The 20,655-nt window shown below is 38.6% G+C and overlaps 1 protein-coding gene across 4 annotated transcripts in view; it reads left to right on the forward strand.

The window, feature by feature from the left end:
* The window catches only part of LOC121441873 (trafficking protein particle complex subunit 8), an 88,611-nt gene that overhangs the window by 11,948 nt on the left and 56,008 nt on the right, over positions 1 to 20,655 (forward strand). For 2 of the 4 annotated variants that reach the window (XM_041643205.1, XM_041643207.1), the window contains exons 2-3: positions 11,387 to 11,581; positions 17,887 to 17,970. In XM_041643205.1, the coding sequence (XP_041499139.1) occupies positions 11,387 to 11,581; positions 17,887 to 17,970 (279 nt within the window). The remainder of the gene's footprint in view (positions 1 to 11,386; positions 11,582 to 17,886; positions 17,971 to 20,655) is intronic. The other 2 variants (XM_041643208.1, XM_041643209.1) reach the window with 1 other exon arrangement.

The raw sequence follows: 20,655 nt of genomic DNA on the forward strand, positions 1-20,655 counted from the left end.
TACCAGAAGCTGTGCCTAGTTAGAGGATCAGAGGATAGGATTATATCACCTGTTGACCATTGACTGCAGTGTGTTTAAGTCTACATGGTGTTAATAAAGAGGGGCTTTTTGATACCAGTGATTGAAGGTCTGCGTGTGTCAGTCTGTCTCTGCGTCTGTATTCTCAACCTCCAGCTCCTTTCCCGAAGCTTGCGAACTGGGGTCTAGCGTATAGAGCGCAGACCGGGGCCACGGTGTGCGGCAGGTCTGTACTCCATTTTTTTTTAATTGGATTATGTGATCTATTGGTGTCCAATTTCTTGAGTTCTTTGTATATTTTGGAGATCAGACCTCTGTCTGATGTGGGGTTAATGAAGATCTTTTCCCATTCTGTAGGCTGTCATTTTGTCTTGTTGACCGTGTCCTTTGCTTTACAGAAGCTTTTCAGTTTCAGAAGGTTCCATTTATTAATTGTTTCTCTTAGTGTCTGTGCTGCTGGGGTTCTGTTTAGGAAGTGGTTCCCTGTGCCAATGAGTTCAAGTGTACTTCCCACTTTCTCTTGTATAAGGTTCAGCGTGACTGGCTTTATGTTGAGGTCTTTGATCCATTTGGACTTGAGTTTTGTGCACGGTGATAGATATGGGTCTATTTTCATTCTTCTACATGTTGATATCCAGTTATGCCAGCACCACTTGTTAAATATGCTTTCTTTTTTCCATTTGAAAAATTTTGCTTCTTTGTCAAAGATCAGGTGTTCAAAGATTTGTGGATTGATATCTGGGTCTTCTATTCGGTTCCATTGGTCCTCCTGCTTATGCCAATACCAGGCTGTTTTCAGTACTGTAGCTCTGTAGTAGAGTTTGAAGTCAGGGATTGTGATGCCTCTAGAAGTTCTTTTATTGTACAGTTGTGTATATTCTTGATGTTTGTTGTTGATTATCTTTTGTTCTTTTGGGGGACCTGGCCACCCAGCTCCCACATAAATCAGAGACTAATTCTTATAATCGCCCGGCCTTAGTTTGATTGACTTGTTTCTTGCCAGCTTTTCTTAATTTAAATTATCTTGACTACCCTTTAACTCTAGGCTTGCTTTTTTTCCTCTTCTTCTGTATATCTTACTTTCACTCTTACTCCTTGGTTGGCTGGGTGGCTGGCCCCTGAAGTCCTCCTTTTCCTCAGTTCTCCTTCTATTTATACTCCCTGCCTGTTAGCTCTCTCCTGACTTGCTATTGGCCATTTAGCTCTTTATTAGGACCATCAGGTGTTTTAGACAGGCAAAGAATCACAGCTTCAAGAGTTAAACATGTGTAGCATAAACAAAAATACCACACCTTAAAATAATATTCCCCAAGAGATTTGTACTCCAGACTTAACTTGTATTCACCATTCACACGGTTTGTGATCCTAGTACTTTTTTTCTGTGGTGCTGGAGATTAAGCTGGGACCTTATGACACTTGTAAAGAATACTGTAGTTAGCTGTCAGCTAAACAAACTCAACAGCATCTTTGGAGGTTCTGTGTCTTATGCTGATGTTAGGGTTTTTTTGTTTTTTAATCTTTTAACCCTTAGAAGTCCTGTGTGTGTGTGTGTGTATAATGGCTTTCAGTTTTTGTTTTTTTTTTGTTTTTTAAAAAATGGGATTCCTGTATATGAGAATGTGTATATCTGTGTCTATATACATTTTTATGCTTCTTCTTTGGCTCTTTTGCTTGTTTGGTTGTCTTGTCATTTTCAGATTTGTTTATTTTTATTTCTTTTTGTATTTTAATATTCCTTAGCTGCCTATTTGTTTTCTAAGTAGAGACAGAAAGGGTATAGATCTGGATTGGAAAGGAAGTGGAGAGGAACTGGGAGGAATATGGGGAGGGGAAACTATAATCAAAATATACTATATGAAAAATGTGTTTTCTTTTTTGGGGGTGACAAGGTGTTGGTTTTTTTCAAGGCAGGATTTCTCTTTAGCTTTGGAGCCCATCCTGGAACTCACTTTGTAGACCAGGCTGGCCTTGAACTCACAGAGATCTGCAGCCTCTGTTTCTTGAGTACTGGGGTTAAAGGCGTGTGCCATCATCACATGCCGGAAAAAAATGTATTTTCAATGCAAAAAAAAAAAAGGTATAAAGCAAACAAAACAAAACAAAACAAGAGGGCTAGGGATGTGGTTCAGTTACAGAGGGTTTATCTAGTATGCATAAAGCCCCATGTTTGTCTTCACCACCATAAAAGAAAAACACAGAATTTTTGTACTGCTGAGCAATATCCTCAGTCCCTTAATATTTTTCGGAGATTTGTATTAACCGTTAGTCATGCCTTACTGTTTGTTTAATGGTAGTTCTCTTATAATTCTAAGTAATTCAGTGTATCATTTTAGACGTGTTTTAAGAAAATTTCACACTAATCTATAAATTACAATTCTGGAAGTATGTGTACTAGTGTGTTGAAGTGAGTTAAATTTAAGTGATTAAAAATAGTAGAATGTAATTCTTCTATAAACCTTGAGTAGTTTTCTGCTTGGACTAGGAAAGTTTGGCAGATCAGTTTAGGAAATGTCTTTGAAAGGTAGCTTCTCTAATTTTTAGTTTTCTTTCCATTTCCCATCTTTTTCTTTTCCTCTTCTTCCTCTTCACCTCCCTGCTTCTTTCTAGATGTGGTCTGTTTAGGTCTGGCTGGCTTTGAACTTCTGATCCTCTTGCCTCCACTTCCCAAGTGGAATTATAGGTGTGCACCACTACATTTTCCTTTGTTGTTAGAACCATTATATTTTTAAAATCAAATTTCTTTTGCTTGTAAGCTTTCCTTTTTCTTCTTTTGATATTTAGGGGCCAGAATCTTTATGAGTGACCTGTACCCCAACCTGAAGTATTTCATCCTAGCAATGTTTTCATTACTTTCCTGTTATTGTGACAAAATACCTGACACAAACAGCTAGGGCATTCTGACTTTAGGATGTAGGAGTACACTGAGCTGCTCATACTACATCTGTGCTGAGAAAGCAGACGTACATGTTAGGAGCTCAGCTCCCTTCCTTTTTTCATTCATTTCTGGGGCCCTAGTCCATGGTCCATATTCAGAGTGGGTTTTCCTCCTTAGTTAATCCAATCTGTAAACTCCCTCATAGTCAGGCCCAGATGTTTGTCTCCTAGATGATTCTGGATCCTGTCAAATTGACTATCAATATTGACCACCACACATCTTTCCCTTTTCAACTTGATACTCAAAAATATCACTTTAAGCATTTTAATCTTTATCTTATGTTTATGACTGCTGGCCTTTAAGTGTGTCTATGCACACATAGGTACATACAGTATCCTCAGAGGTCAGAAGAGGCTGTCTGATCATGTGGGACTGAAGTTACAAATGGTTGTGGGTCTCTACATAGATACTGGCAATCGAACTCAGGTTATCTAGAAGAACAGTTAATGCTCTTAACCATTGAGCCATTTCTCCAGCACCACCCCCCCCATATGCCACTTTTAAGCCATAATCTATCCTTTGTCACTGTAGGCATGTAAAAATACTTCATGATGTAAAATGCAAATTTCAGTCTAAATTCAAAAGTCCTTATAGTTTTTAACAGTACAATACTATTCTGAAGTTAAGTGCAAATTTCTTCTGATGATCACTCTGGTGTTGTCTTCACAGTGAGCCCCTATAAAATAAATTACAAAAACAGCAACCAGATAACATACTTCAATCTAGGATGACACAAATACTCCCATTTCTAAAGGGAGGAATGAGGGTATAGCAAGGACAGTTTGTACCAAGGCAAGACTGAAACCCAGTGGGGTAGACATCAATCCTTCAGCTCTTTGTTGGGTATCTGGAACTGTGCTCCAGATGGCTTGGGTATCTCCACCCTTCCTGGTTTGCCAACTGCAACACATACAGTCTCTCAAACCGGTTTCACTCCATTCCTGTAGCTTTCCTAAGCAGATATCCCATTGCCCTGGCCTTTTTGTTGCATCCTAGGGTCTCCAAGTGTTGCTGAGGCTTCACCTTCCCAGCTTCACATTGTGGTCTCTTAGGCTCTCTTAGCAGGGAATCAAACCCTGCCACACATTGCTGTGCCTCAGTGGTGCTTTAGAACCGTGGCCTGTGCCCTTCACTCTTGCAACTCCCATGCCTGTAAAACTAGTACTATGTGTATGATGCTAAGCGTTACCAGCTTGAGATGGAGTTTAGGCCTCTTGGACAGTTGAATTGTTCTCTGTGCCTTCCAAGATTAGTTGTTTTTGAGCAGGGCACCCATTTAGTAGCATTCTGTTTAGATTCCTTTAAGGGAATTTGAATTTTCACAAGATGTTGTACTAAAGTGGAGTCTTGCTCTCTGGGCACTTTTCCTATTGTTTCAATTTAAAACAGGTTTTTTCTGGAATTGTGCCAATCTCTTTAATAATTACATCTCTTTTCTCACTAACAAAGCCTGTCTATAACTTATTTTTTATACTTATGTATTTTGTTTGTGTATTATATATTATACTTATATTTTATTGTATGTATTGTATATGTTGTTTCCTGGCTGCCCAGACCTGAATTAATTATTTGTGTAATTATTAATTATTTGTGTAATTAATACACAAAAACTGTATTAATTACAACACTGTTTGGCCAATGGCTCAAGCATATTTCCAGCTAGCTCTCATATCTCATATCTTTCCATTTCTATTCTGCATATTACCACAAGGCTGTGGCTTATTGGGTAAAGTTTTGGGTCTTTCTCATATATATATGTATTTCTGTTCAGATTTCCCACTTGGCTGTACTCTGCTAAGCCAACGGCCAAAACAGCTTTATTCATCAACCAATAAAAGCAACACATATACAGAAGGACATTCCATATAATCTCCCCTTTTCTGTCTAATTAAAAAGGAAGGTTTTAACTTTAACATAGTAAAATTACATATACAAAACAGTTATCAAGCAAGAATTATATAGTATTTATTTTGAGTCTAAAGTTTCATATCTAATTTATCTTTTATCGTAACTAAGGAAAAACTATAACTCAGTTTTCAAAGACCCTAGAAGGATATAATATTACCTGAGTAAATAGAAAGTGCATTGTAAGCAACTTCCAAAACTCTAGAATTGACAGAGGCATCTTGCTGCCTGAGCAGTTACCCCAAGTTCTTCTGTAATGTTGGGGCATCCATCTTCAGCCTACTGGCCCATAATATCCAGCAGACTTTTCCATGAAGCAGGAAATTTGAAAGACTGTTTTGCCTATATTGGCAGTTTGTTAGTCATTTTCTTCTATGTCCTGCAGAATGTCTGGCAATTTCTTCTGTGAAGCAGGAACCCTGAAGGATCATGATGTCTTTTGAAAAGTTCAGCAGTGACTTTTCTATGAGTCCTGCATGTCCAGTTCATACAGCATACTCTCAAATAGTCCAGGCATGAGCAGTTTCTTGCCCAAATAGCTAGCCTTGTCACATTGAAGACAAATTCCTTAATGAGTTTCTTCAGTGCCCATCAACCTCTTGAAGTAGATTGGTGCCAGCCGAAGCAGACATGTCTCATTGTCAAGAAAAGTCTAAGTTCTTAAAACCTGTTAAATGCCATATTCTGTAGGTCTTTGAAGTGTTGAAGATTATCTATCTAACTGAAATATATCTCTATATATCTAGAAAACTTAACTAACATAACTAAAAAGTTGGATTATTATAGATGACTATTAACCTGTATTTCTTAATTATACATTGCATTTTTAAATGAGCTAGCTGCACAAATAATACCGTAAACAAGAGTAACACGGTGTAACAAAATTGACCTTAAATTTCTATCACTAGATCAAGATCCACACCAGTGCAAAGTATTCATCACTATATCATATTCCCCCTTTTTAAATTTTTTTTTTTTAAGAAATTGACTGTGACCATTAATCACTTATAACCAGCCCTTTTAAAATGAAAACAAGCATTTATAAACAATCGTTTTGGGAATTTGGGCATTGTTTTCTCCAAACTGCTTTCTGCTGTTTGTTAGGCAAAGTATTTTTAGGGTTCATGGAGACCAACCACATTAACCTGGAAGGAGTTCACAGGTTCTCATCTTCTGTGGAAACAAGCAGAACCTCTTTTCCAAAGTAACATATCCTTAGACTCAAATTTTGAAGTGAGGATACCTTTAAAATATAAATGTTGGTTTAGCGTGGCAGCCCATATAATGAAATGTCTCTTTGTACTTAGCTCATTCACAGTGAAAAAATTTAAAGAAAACACAATAATATACATAATCTAGTCTCTCTGTGTATACCCCATCTTTATCTGGCTTATCTTTCTTTATTACATTCTAATATTATCTTTACTCCTTTAATCTATGATTGCGCTCTTTCTTCTCTCTCTCTTAAGTCTGTATATATTTATCCAACACTGTGACCCATTCAGAGGCCTTTTTTTCTGAATCTGTCTTATTGTGTACCTGTAACATTTTCTGACAAGGAGTGCTTTTTTTAAAAAAATACTAAGCAGGCATGGCTAGGACCAACTCCGCTGCCCTGCCTATTGTTGATCCTGACCCATCAAACTAGCCCTCTGCTAGCCATGTTCACTACCCCAGCTCCAGTGATGCAGCAGGTCTATGTGTTTCCATTAAGCAAATTGTAACATGCTGCACATAGATCCCATTTAAGTGCTCCATAACAGTACCAGCAAGAACCGGGAAGCTGACTCTTAAAGGAGCCGTATAGTTTTTGCTGCTAATGTTGAGTCAGGGAGCCTTCTATTAAAGGAATTGTGCCTTTGCTTGCCTCTAGCAAACAGAGCCCACCCGAGAAGATGTTGCTACCAAGAAGCCATGCATAACTCTGTTCTTTTGTGTCTAGAATTCCTTCCCAAAGCTCACCAACACCATCTGGACTGGGAAGGGACAAGCATAGGACCAAACTAGTCCCTCTGAATATGGTTGACAGTTGCATGGCTGGGGCTGACAGAGGGGTCACTGGCAATGGCACCAGGATTTATTCCTACTGCTTGTACTGGCTTTTTTGGGGACCTATTCTCTATGGATACCTTGCTCAACCTAGATATAGTAAGGAGGGCCTTGGGTCTTCCCCAAAGCAAGTGCCTTACCCTCTCAGAGGAGTGGATGGAGGTTGGGGTGAGGGTAGTAAGTGGACGGAATGGGAACTTGGATTGGTATGTATAATGGAAAAAGATAGTTTGTTTTCTTTTTTAAAATAATAAAAAAAGTATTCCTTCCCAAGTTCTCTCAGGTTTTATGTGAATGTAGTTGCCCTACATTGGGTGCCATTTTGTAAAAAGAGACTGCTTGTTTGTTTCCCAAATAATCACACAAAACTATATTAATTACAAATTGGCCAATGGCTCAAGCATATTACTAACTAGCTCTCATAAATTAACCCATTTCTGTTCATCTGTGTATTGCCACAAGGCTGTGGACTACTGGGTAAAGTCCTGGGTGTCTTTCTCCTTCGGCAGCTACATGGTGTCTCTTTGACTCCCCCTACTCTCACTCTATGTATCTCTGTTTGAATTTTCCACTTGGTTGTACTCTGCTAAGCCATTGGCTGAAACAGCTTTATTCATCAACCAATAAAAGCAACACATATACAGAAGGACATCCCACATCAATGTGTATGTGTGTAGGTGCTCATGTAGAGGTAAGAGGAACTTGTGGAAGAAGTTGGTTCTCTCCTTCCAACATGAAGAATCCAGTGATCAAACTCCAGTCTGTGGCTTAGCAGCAAATGCCTTTACCTGCCCAATCATCTTGTTGACCCCTTGTCTTCAGCTTTAAACTCCCTTCTCCCACAAATGGCATGTTTCCTTTCTGTTTTGCACCACTTGTTCTCTCTCACTATAGACCTGGGTAAAAGCAGCAATCAAGACACAACCTGGATGCTATCCAGCTTGGTATTTTCCTAGCCAACCAAATTAGTTCATTACCTTTGAATTCAGCCCCACCGAAGTTCTCAGAACATAGGTAGAGGCAGCCAGACTCTTTGTCAGAATATAACATGAATGAATGGCTTTTATCCTGTTCCCATTTGAAGACCCATAAGTAAGGCCTCCACTGCTACTGTTTTTCTTGGCAGTCTGATTTTACAAATGCCTACCAGAATGGCCTGTTAAACTCTTCTTACAACATTCTTGGGCTTTTTTTGTTTTGGTTTGGTTTGGTTTTTCGAGACAGGGTTTTTCTGTGTAACAGTCCTAGCTGGTCCTGGAACTAGCTCTGTAGACTAGGCTGGTCTTGAACTCACAGAAATTCGTCTGTCTCCTTCTGAGTGCTGGGATTAAAGGTGTGCGCCACCACCCCCTCAGAGTTCTAAGCCCTTTGCCATTCTTTTTTTTTTTAAATATTTATTTATTTATTATGTATACAATATTCTATCTGTGTGTATGTCTGCAGGCCAGAAGAGGGCACCAGACCTCATTCCAGATGGTTGTGAGCCACCATGTGGTTGCCGGGAATTGAACTCAGGACCTTTGGAAGAGCCGGCAATGCTCTTAACCACTGAGCCATCTTTCCAGCCCTCCCTTTGCCATTCTTATCAATCCATCTCTGAGGCCTGAGGATCACATGGTCAGGTGTTTCACTACAGCAGCTCCACTTCTGCCATCAATTCTGTATTAGTTACTCTTTTCAATGCAATGACAAAATACCTGAGAAAAATATAATAAAGGAGGGAAAGTTTGTTTTTGACTGACTTTAGAGGGATTCGTTCATATTGGAAGACATGACAGCAGGAACAGGAAGGAGGCTGTCTGGTCACTTCATATCCATAGTCACCAGAGAGATAAATGAGTGGAGGTGGTCAGGTCACTTCCTCACTTTCTCTTTTTTTATTCAGCTTAGGTTGTGAGCCCATGGTGTGATGCAGTCCATATTCAGGGTGGGTCTTCTCACATTCCTTAATCCAGACTCTCCAGTCGAGAATCAGGCATACTCAGGTTTGTCTTCTGGTGACTCTGGATCCTGTCAAGTTGACAGTATTAACCATCACAACTACTCCTATGTTGATGTAACTAGGTCATTAATCTCTAAGGTGTTTCTAGTTTGAACCCGGGACCTGGAGTATGCTAGGAAAGCATACTATCGCACAGTTCCCAGCCCTACACTTTTTGCTGCTTATAGTATTTGTCAATTATGGAATAACCTTAAGGAAAATACTTGCAAAATATGTTTCTAAAGGTTTCAGAGGTATATCATAGTACTTGCAGTTCTATTTTCCTTTGTTTTTCTCTTTCCCTTCTTTTTTTGTGTCATAATTATACAGTTTGGAAGTTTTAATTACTGAGGGAGGTCTGTGTATATTTAAATGAGAAAACAATCACAGGTGAATATATAGAATACAACAACTATTCATCTCCTATTCAGCTGCAAAATCCCAACCTTATATTTTTAAATATTTTGTGTATATGTGTGCATATGTGATATGGGAGTGTCATATATCAATCTGTTGATTTCATTGGTTAAGTAATAAAGAAACTGCTTGGCCCTCATAGGTTAAAACATAGGTGGGTGGAGTAAACAGAACAGAATGCTGGGAGGAAGAGGAAGTGAGCTCAGAGAGGCCATGCTCCGCTCTCCCGGGCAGACGCACATGATGAAGCAAGCCGCCAGGTCAGACATGCTGAATCTTCCCGGTAAGACCGGAGCTACACAGTTTATTAGAGATGGGTTGATCGGGATATCAGAATTAGCCAGTAAGGGCTAGAGCTAATGGGCCAAGCAGTGTTTAAAAGAATACAGTGTCTGTGTAACTATTTCGGGGTATAAGCTAGCCAGGCGGCCGGGGTGCTGGGGACGCAGCCCCGCCACTCCTATTACTACGCATATGTGTGTCCACAGTGTGTGTGTGTGTGTGTGTGCGCGTGCGTGCGTGTGCACACAGGACAGAATAAAACCTTCAGTGTCTGTCCTTGCCTTCCACCTTGTTTGAACAAGGGTCTCCTTGTTTGCCCCTGCATGTGCTATGCTAGCTGACCTGTGAGTATCCCAGGATCCTCTTGTTTCCACCACCCATGTCTTTGTGGGAGTTCTGGGATTATAGACACATGGACTTGTGTGTCTGGTTTTATGTGGGTTCTGGAGATCCAAACTGCATTCCTCAGCCCTGTGCTTGATTTTTTTTTCTTTCTCTTAAAATTATTATAAGTTAGATTGGAATATTCTTTCTTTCTCTTGGTTTTGTTTAATCTTTACACAGTCAGATCAGCTACTATGTATACGTTTTGCACATATACTTTAAATTATTTTTTCATCATTGTGTATGTGTATATGATGTGTGTGAGTGTGAGTATCAGCATGCCATGGTGTATGCCAGGACAACTTCAGTACTTGGGTCTCTCTTCCCGTCTGGGACTTTGGAGATTCAGTTCAGGTCATCAGATCTTTACTAACTGAGTTGCCTACTATCCCACATAGGTTATTCAGAATACACATGCTAATATTCATTACACATGTTATTTTAATATTTTATTTTATTACTGTTATCTATTTTTGTTGAGGCAATGCCGCTGCCCCATTTTGTAATCTATACTGGCTTTAAGCTTATAGTAAGGCATTCCTTTGGCCTGAGTTGTATGAGTAATTGAATTACAGTTATGAGCCATAATCCCTGCAAAATACTTTAATATTTTATAGTTCTTTTTTTTTTTCTACTTCTGAAATGTGTACCTCACTGTGTGACCTTGGCTTGCTTGGAACATGGTTTGAAGGCCAAGCTGCCTTGGAACTCAAAATAATCCTTGTGCTTATATCTCCCAAATTACTGGGATTGTGGATATATTTTCTGCATATGGATGAGCTTTATGTTTTTAATTTAAAATTTTAGAAGTGTCGGAGGAAGCCCAGGAAATTTAGGAAATGTAGTTTGTAACTGATTAAATTATAAATAAGCCTAGACATACAAATGCTTGTTGGGAGCCAGGCATGATGGCACATACCTGTAATCCCAGTATGCTGAGACAGGGGGAATCACTGTATGTTCAAGGCCACCCATGCATCATACAAAGATCCTGCCTCCAAAAGCCAGAAAGTGACTGGGCACTTTATGGGTGGTGGTTTTGGACAACTCTAAATGTAGGGGAAACAGGACCTATAAGGAAATTGTGACCTGTAGCATTGTGTGAGAGGAAAGAATATTTTTCCCCCTTTGAGACAGAGTGTCATGTAGCCGAGGCTGGCCTTGAACTACTTTACAGGTGATGGAATTATGTGCCACTATGACTGGCTAAGAGGAAGGGAGTTTATGATTAATAGGTTAGGTATTTCTTTTGGTTTGTAAGGAAAAATGTAAACCAGTTGTATTCTGGGAGAATATTCTTTTAATTCTTAGCTTCTGATTTGAGATTCTTTCATGTTTGAAAACCATTAACCCAATTTTGATTTATTATACATTATACCAAGTTAATTTAAATTTTTTTCTCTTTTTTTTAAAAGTTCACATGAGAGATCCTAATAATCAACTGCACATAATTAAAAATTTGAAGATAGCAGTAAGCAACATAGTCACACAGCCACCTCAGCCGGGAGCCATTGGGAAACTTTTGAATGATGTCGTTTCTGGAAGTCAACCTGCAGAAGGATCAGTCGCTAATGTGATTACAGCAGGGGATTATGATCTTAACATCAGTGGTATGTAACAAGTGTTGTTATTATTTTTTTAACTAAAATTTTTTGTTAGAAAAATAATTCTCAGTTGTTGGACACCTTTCATTCAGTTCTTTAGGGCTACAGGGTGCTAGAGCTGGGCCTACAGAATGCTGAAAGACAAGCCCAAGAACTTACTTGATTCTAACACCCGTAGTAAATAACGTAGGGTAATCAGTGTTTCATGCTGAAACTAATACTAGATGACAGGGTTTTTATTTATGACTTGATAGTTATTAAATGAAAGGCATGTTATTAATCTTGCTTGATGTTAAGTGGAAATGTTTATAAAATAGATGTCTTATAAGTGCTTATACTGGTTTAGGTAGTAAATGTTTTCGTGATAAGACTGATAAGGAAAATAATACATTAATATGCATAGTGACTGAAACTTTGATGTGATTCTTTTCCAGTATCTGAAAGTCTTTACTTATTAAAAATACATCAGGTGAACTCTTAAAAGGAAAACATTAAAAGTATGTTCATCTAATTACAATCTCTCATCTGCTTAAAAACAGCAGCTTCTTTGTTTTGGGTTTGTTTAATTTACTCTGCCACTTGTATGCTTCCTGATTGTATAGCTAAAGATCTTCCTGTGCCAGTGAGATGGCTCAGCTGGTGTAGTGTTTGCCATGCAAGCCTGGTGACTGGAGTTTTAGGCCTAGAACTCATGGGAATGTGAACTCGACTTTACAGGATTGTTCTCTGACATAGGTGCTGTGGCACTTTCGCACACCATACATTAATGGCAATAGTACGGTAGTGGAAGTAAACCAGATCTTGTTGCCATATACAGAGAACTTAATAACAGGTTCTAAGTCACCATTATTAATTATTAATAATTATATAATCTATTAATCTATTAATAATAACTTATTAATCTATAAGTATGTATGCTTAGAAGTATGTGTAGAATTACTATCTTTTAGTCTGCCATATCTTTCTTTACCATTAATTTTAATTTCAGCAACATAGATCACTCTGATAATTTCATTTTATCTTTTTTATTTTATAGTATTAGGATTTGACCGAGGCCTTAAACATGTTAGTCAATCACTAGTAAGCTATACCAGCCAAAAGAATTTGAATTTTTAGATACAGGATTAATCAGTTTCTGGAATAATATATTTTAATGTGAGGAAAAATTTTGCATATTTTCCTGAGAAATGGTAGAATTTAAGGTTTTCCTGTCATCACTGTTGAAGTATGAAAGGCAATAAGTCAGATATTAGTATCTTACTCTTTATAGGACAAGCCCTGAGTTAATGGAGTCGGCTGCTGAGTATGAAACTCTCTGAAAACGTAAAATTGACTAGACTTCTTCCTGGTTCTTGTTCTTTCATCCTTCGGTGGCCTCCTCCACCCCCCTCCTGTTTGTCCTTTGTTGTTGTGGGTTTCTTTTTGGTTTTTTTTTTTTTTTTTTTGGAGACATACTCTCACTGTGTAGCCCTAGATAGCCTGGAACAGAGATTCACTTGCTTTAGCCTTCAGAATGCTGGGATTAAAGGCATGTGCCACCATGCATGATACTCTGTTTGGACTCCTTAATGGTAGGGTTTTTTTTTTGTTTTTTTTTTTTTAATTTTTAATTATTAATCAGTAATCATACTCCATTCTGATTTATAATATGTTATAGAAATAATAATTGTAGTAACATGGCCTATCTGCCATGCTAAAGTGCTAAGAGGATATAGAGAGGAATTGCCTATCACGTATGAAAAATAGTTTTGTGGGGTTGTTTTTGTTTTGTTTTCCTTTTTTTGTTTTAAGACAGGGTCTTGCTAAGTGTGTTAGTTGCTTCTCTATTGCTGTGACAAACAGCATGACCAAGGCAACTTCTTTTTTTTTTTTTTTTGGTTTTTCGAGACAGGGTTTCTCTGTGGTTTTGGAGCCTGTCCTGGAACTAGCTCTTGTAGACCAGGCTGGTCTCGAACTCACAGAGATCCGCCTGCCTCTGCCTCCCGAGTGCTGGGATTAAAGGCGTGCGCCACCACCGCCCGGCCCCAAGGCAACTTCTAAAAGAAGAAAGCATTTATTTGGGGGCTTGCTTATAGTTTTAGGGTTGAGTTCCTGACCATCTTGTTGGGGAGCATGCAGGCATGACACTGGAGCAGTAGCCAGAGAGCTGTATCTTGATGCGACAGCCGAAAGGTAGAGAGATAACTAACTGAACTGATGTGGGTTTTTGAATCCTCAAATTCCCCTCCCCAAACTTCCTTCCCAAACAATTCTACTAGCTAGGGACTCAGCATTCAAACATGTGAACCTGTGGGGACCATTCACATTCAAACCTCCACATTAGTTTTCCTAGGCTGATAGGCGGACAGGTTGACTGGCAATTCACTATATAGCTCAAGCCGGCCTCCAGCTGTTGTCCTTCCTTCCTCCTCAGTCTCTCCCTGGCTTTCTGGGGTTATAGGCATTGTTTTAATTAGGGTTTCTATTGCTGTGAAGAGACACCATGACCATGGAAATTTTAGAAAGGAACACATTTAATTGGGGCTGGCTTATAGTTGAGAGGTTTAGACCATTATTTTCATGGTGGGAAACATTGTGGGATGCAGGCAGACACGGTGCGGGAGAGGTTCTACATCTGCATTAGCAGGCAGCAGGAAGAGACTGAGACATATTAGGCCTGGCTTGAGCTTCTGAAACCTCAAAGCTACTCCCAGTGATACATTTCCTCCAACAACGCCACACCTACTCCAAAAAGGCCACCTCTCAATAGTGCCAGTCCCTTCAAGCCTATGGGGCCATTTTCCTTAAAACTACCACATGCATGTACTACTATGTCCAGCAAAGCATCTATTTTTGTACTGAAAGTATTTTTCTGACCTCCAAGGTCCCTCTTCCTTTTTTTTTTAAAAAAAAAAAAGTAACAGTGATATTTGCACATAAATAGATTGCTTAGAAAACATGGAAAAGATAGCAATTCTGTTCTTTGTCCTGCCAGCTTCTTTATTGTTTTTTATGGTGTGTATTTTCTCAGAATGTTTTAGACTTATGTGTGTGTGTTGCTCGCATGTTTATGTGTATCATGTGCATGTTTGGTGCCCGAGGAGGTAAAAGAAGGGCATCCATCTTCTGGAACTGGGGTTACTGACAGTTGTGAAATATCATGTAGGTGCTGCAAACTGAACCCAAGTCCTCTGCAAGAACAAGTGCTCTTAATTGCTGAGTCATCCATCCAGCTCTACTAAATTTCTTTTATTACATTTATATGTATCTGTATAGAACACGTGTGGAGGTCAGAGAGGATAACTTGTGGAAGATGCTTCTCTCTTACTACCATGTGGGTTCTAGAAATAGAACTCAGATTGTCAGGTGTGACAGCTATCACACTAGCCTGATGTTGTATTTTCTAAGTCATTTTTTTCTTGTCTGTTTTTGTCCGTTCTTCCTTTCTTTCACGAATGACAGTGTCTCACTCTGTAGTCCTGTTTGGCCTGGAACTTGTTTATGTAGACCAGGCTGACTTTGAACTGACAGAGATCCACCTCTCAGTTTGATTCTGAGTGCTGGAATTAAAGGTGTGAGATATCGCACCTAGCATCTTTATATTGGTATCCATGTCTTAATCAGTTTTAAATAGAACATTCATTGGCCAAAGATAACAAAACAGAAGTTGAAAAATGTACATCTTCTCCATCCTGAACTCCTTACTCCAGGGCACTTTCCACAGTTGTCATCCTAGAGATTTCCTTCTTTTTCTCTCTTTATTTTGCGTTATTAATATTATCCTTATTTTTGAATGTATGTGTATATGCACCATGGTGCATGTGTGATCAGAGGACATTGTGAGGTTCTTTGTAGGTTCTGTGGATCATACTCATTTTCAGGCTTACGCTCAGGTAGCAAGGGCATTTATCTACTGAAGCAGCTAGTCGGTGTTTCTTTTTCTTTTTTTAAAAGATTTATTTATTTATTACATATACAATGTTCTGCTTGCATGTATACTTGCAGGCCAGAAGAGGGCACCAGATCTCATTACAGATGGTTGTGAGCCACCATGTGGTTGCTGGGAATTGAACTCAAGACTTCTGGAAGAGCAGCCAGTGCTCTTAACCTCTGAGCCATCTCTCCAGCCCAGTTTTTCTTTCTTTATAGTCTTTCATTCATATCTCTCCTCCCTCTCCCTCTCTCTCTCTCTCTTTTTCTGTATGTGTGTGCTCACGCGCGCAAGTAGACAGATTCTTACTCTGTTATATAGTTTGCACTAGAACTCACTGCCCCTGGCTCATTTCCCACTCAGGGCTAGATTCTTTTGTTTCAGCTCCTGAGTGTTAGGATTATAGCAAGTAATTGGTCTTGATTCATCGTTACCTGTTTTGATGTATTTCTTTGATTTGCAGAGGAGCCTTCCCTAGTAGCTTTCTGAGAAGGGTGTATAGAAGATAATACTTTTAAAATATATTTTTTAACTACTTAAAGAATTCTTAGAATGCTTTTATTTTTTTCTATGGGTGTTTTGTGTGTATGTATGTCTGTGCACTACATGTGTATAGTGCCTGTGGAGGCAGAAGAGGTCATTGAATCCTCTGGGACTAGAGTTACAGATAGTTGTGAGCTACCATGTGGATGCTGAGAACAGAAAAACCTGGGTCCTCTGGAAAAGAAGCTAATTCTCTTAACCATGGCGTTATCTTTCTGGCCCCTTAAGATAAAATTTTTGAGAAGTTAATGAAAATGTATTTTATGGTTGACTTATAGTAGTTTACCTGTACCAGTTAGAAGTGTTTTCCTTCAGATTTGATACTTCTAGCTTTTTAGTGTTGTTCTTAAGAACCGTACTTATTCTCAGTTTTGATTAGAAGAGGCTCTTTGCTGTGCTGTTTGTGATGTACATTGGGCCATTTAGGGGAGTGAGGAACTATAACCATCTGGTCATGCACAGTCTTTAGTCCTGAGAATATTCTTTAATTATTTATTTCTCCATTTGTTTTTTCCCTGGAGCTATTCGTAGTTGGCTGTAGAATTTGAATTGATATTCAGTATTCTGATCATTCTTATGAATATTGTAGATTTTCTTTTTACTTTATATTGGCTCTTTTATTGACATTTTAATGCTTGCTATCTTTTTTTAAAAAGGCATTTCTTTGAGACCAGGTGTGGTGGCCCATGCTCTTAATCGCAGCAGATGATTAAGGATCTCTGAGTTTGAGTTTGAAGGACACCCTGGTTTACATAGTGAGTTCCAGAACAGCCAGGGCTACATAGTGAGACCCAGTCTCCATCTCCACCTCCCACCCCGAGATATGTATTCGATTTCTGGGTTCCTCTCTCTCTCTCTCTCTCTCTCTCTCTCTCTCTCTCTCTCTCTCTCATTTTAACTCAGGATATTGATAGATTAATTTTAATTAATTATTAATGGCTTTTTAGTTTTCAATTTTCTTTTATTCTGCACCTTTTCTCTCATTCATATTCTTTTTCTGTTTGGTCCTTTTCATGTTGAAAAGTTCCTCACATCTGTTCAAAGCTTGCTTCCTCTTTCACATTGAGGTGTTAAGATGTTTACTGGATACAGTGAAAACTCATTAGTCAGTTCTTCATTTTGTGGTGAGACTTTGTAGACTTAGAATTATTGGTTGTCAGTTTTTATTATTTGTAATTGTTTTCTTTGGGAACATTTAGTTTCTTTAGAGATGAAATTTTTAAATTGCTACTTGTTTACTGTAGAGCAGATTTAATTTTAAGTATCTTGTTAAAGTGGCTTTCTCTAGATTATTTATAGGAATAGTGTAGTTATTTGACTGTGAAACTTATCTAATTACATTACTTGTGTTCTCAGAGACTTTCCTCTTTAGAGGGCGTGTGTCCTTTGCTTATAAAAGCAGGCAGAGATACTACTGTAGCTGAACTGTTCAGACAAATTTTAGAAAAACCCAACTATTAGTATATATAAACCAAAAGAAAATGATTTCTTTGGCTTCTTCCCTATTACTTCAAAATTTACTCCTTTCAGTTTATTTATCTGGCTGCTGGGACTGAACCACAGGCCTTGCTAAGTATAAGCACTCTACCACTGAGCCTCATTTTATCTCTGAAACCTTGGAATGAGATACAGTGAAGTATGGAATTAATTAGAATGAGATTTCATCATGACAGATTGATGCCCTGGGGATTATTTTAAAAGTAAATTTATCCATTCCAATCATTGTTAGTTCTATGCCCAGAACTTAGGTTTTCTGTTAGAGTGAGTTGGCATACTTTTCACTCATTCTGTTTAAGCTTTAACTGTTATGTGTTTTCCTCATAAGCCTGGCTTAACAGTGCCATATTTTCTTCATCAGATCGGTCAATTAAAGCTAGTGTTCCTTGGTACAGTAATTGGAAAGACACTTTCATGGAATTGAAAGAATCCTCGTTATATACAGGTATTTCTTGTGATGGGTCTCTTTTTCCAGATTGTTCTCGTGGTATTCCTTATCTGACCTATTTTCCACCACTTTTTCGTATTTGTGCCAGTTAATGCATCTCTAATTTTCCTGTGATGTGAAGGTGGTCTTAGGGTTCTCTTAAACTTTTACTTGTTCATCATCTATTATCTATTTCTTAAATCCATACATTGCTATGGAATAGTCTAGTTTGAACTGCATGTTATTTCGATAAAAATGAAAAACATACTGGCAAAGTGCATTGTATAGAGAGATGCTAGTTTCAACCCTCCTTTGAAGCTAAGGATGGCTGTGAGCTCCTCATCTCTTGCATCCACCCAAGTGTTTGCCTGGCTTTATGAAGGAAACATTCACAGGGTATCATGACTGCTGTTTCACTTGTCAATAAAAACAAGGAATAGGAGCAAAATAGTTTTCATCCCAAGCTATGTAGAAACATTTTTAAGGTGAAAGAATTGTCATTAGGTGTTAGTCTTGTGTTAAACACGAAAATTAAAAAGTACCGTTTCTCTCCATTTCCTACAAAAAGCATAATTTGAAAAATATAGCAAAAATAGTTTATTGGAAGTTAACAAAGTTAAAGACAGACAAAGGAATCACATTTCACAGCCCCTCAGAAAAACATGTAGCTGAGAGGAGAATTTACTTGTTCACCTGAATGTGACCTGTCTGAAGGATGGAAACCCATTTATGTTTTGCTTCATGCACCTGTGCTTAAGGTCTAGTGTCTATTTCCAGTGTGTATAAGTATGTATCTTGCCATTTTCTTTTTATTTAATTAAAAATTATGTATAATTTTAACATAGTAATAACTATGTTTATTAAGTTCTGAGGTCAAATTATGAAACACAATTAGGAGTGTAGCTCACTGATAGAGTGCTTATCTATCATGTATGACAGTCTAAGTTGAATCCTTAACGCCAGAAAAGCTGTGTGTGGAGGCATACACCTGCAGGTCCAGCACTTGGGAGGTTGAAACAAAGACCAGAAGTGTCAATTAGTTTCATTTCTGTTGCTCTGGTTAAGAGAAAGGATTTATTCTGAGGGAAGAAATGGCCTCAAAGCCAGCCAGTCACATTATTTTGGCCGTACCGAAGTAGAATGAGAATAAGAAATAGGGCCAGCCTAGAACACCTGAAAGCCCACCTCTAGTGAAGTATTTCCTCCAGAAAGGTTACACCATCTAAAGTTTCTATAACTTTCCCAAACAGTGCCTCCAGCTGGGACCAAATATTCAAATACATGAGCCTATGGAGGCATTTTATATTCAAATCACAAGGACTTTAAGGCCACCCTTAGCTGCACAGAGAGTTCAAGCCAGCCTGGGCTATATGAGACCTCTGTCTCAGACACAGAATCAAAACTTGTAGTTGAGAAGTTGAGTTGGCCTCCCTGCATATCTATCTCTGTCTCCGTCTCTCTCTCTCTCTCTCTCTCTCTCTCTCTCTATCTCTCTCTCTCTCTCCCTCTCTCCCTCCCTCCCTCCTCCCTTCCCCCCCCTCCCCTCCTCTTCTCTATCCCTTTCTCCCATTCTCTTTTCTTCATTCCTAGAGATAATTAGTTGTATTAGGCTTTTTTTCTTGTGATTGTGCTTGGGATTCAGCCGAGGACCTCATGCATGCTAACAAGTGTCCTACTACAGAGCTATATCCACAGCCCACATGTGTTAGGTTTATCTTTTTGTTATTTGTCTTTGAAAATATAAACATGTGTGTAACTTTTCATGTATTTTTCCCTTTCTTACATAAAAATGCAGACTTTTGGTTGCTACTTTGTTTTGTCTGTTTGTTTGCTTGTTTGTTTATTTTGAGACACAATCTTGTGCTATAGTCGTGGTTGGCATTGAACTCATAGCTCTTGCTACCTCAGACTTACAAGTATGAGCCTCTCTGTTTAGCTTTGGCTGTTAGAGATTTTACTTCACAGCCATATGGAGTTTCCTCTTTTAGTTACATATATACCATTTAATGGATGAATCACACATAGCTTATGTAGCATATCATTTAATGAATGGATCATAGTTTAGTCCTGATGATATAAGGGCCTTCTAGCCTTTTTTTTTTCTTAATTTTTTTCCCCTTTGTTATAGAGTCATAGCCCAGGATGGCCTCAAACTCCTGATCTTCCTGCTTTTACCTTGTAGCTGCCAGGAGTGCAGGTATTTGACATCACATTCAGGTTAATACAGATAATATAGTATGACCTGGCTCATAGAAGATCTACTACCAAACAGAAACTTGCTCATATGAATACAGTTTTTTCTTTTGTTGCTGTTTATTTTGTTAATTTTTTAACATTAGTAAGGCAATAAAGGTAAAATAATCAAAATTGGTGTATATATATTCATTTCTGTGAAATGAGCCATTTTCAATGAGATATTTTACGTAATTGTTGTAGTAGGAGGGGCGAGGCTGCATCCCCGGCACCTGGCCGCCCGCGTGGCTAGCTTATGCCCCAAAATAATTACATGGAAACTGTATTCTTTTAAACACTGCCTGGCCCATTAGTTCCAGCCTCTTATTGGCTAGCTCTTACATATTGACCTAACCCATTTCTAATAATCTGTGTAGCCCACGAGGTGGCTTACCAGGGAAGATCTTAACCTGCGTCTGTCTGGAGTGGGAGAACCATGGCAACTTCTCAATCTGCTTCTTTCTCCCAGCA

Source organism: Microtus oregoni, unplaced genomic scaffold (genome assembly GCF_018167655.1).
Source record: "Microtus oregoni isolate MIOR12 unplaced genomic scaffold, Mior012 000082F_ref0000272, whole genome shotgun sequence".
NCBI classification, from domain to species: domain Eukaryota; kingdom Metazoa; phylum Chordata; class Mammalia; order Rodentia; family Cricetidae; genus Microtus; species Microtus oregoni.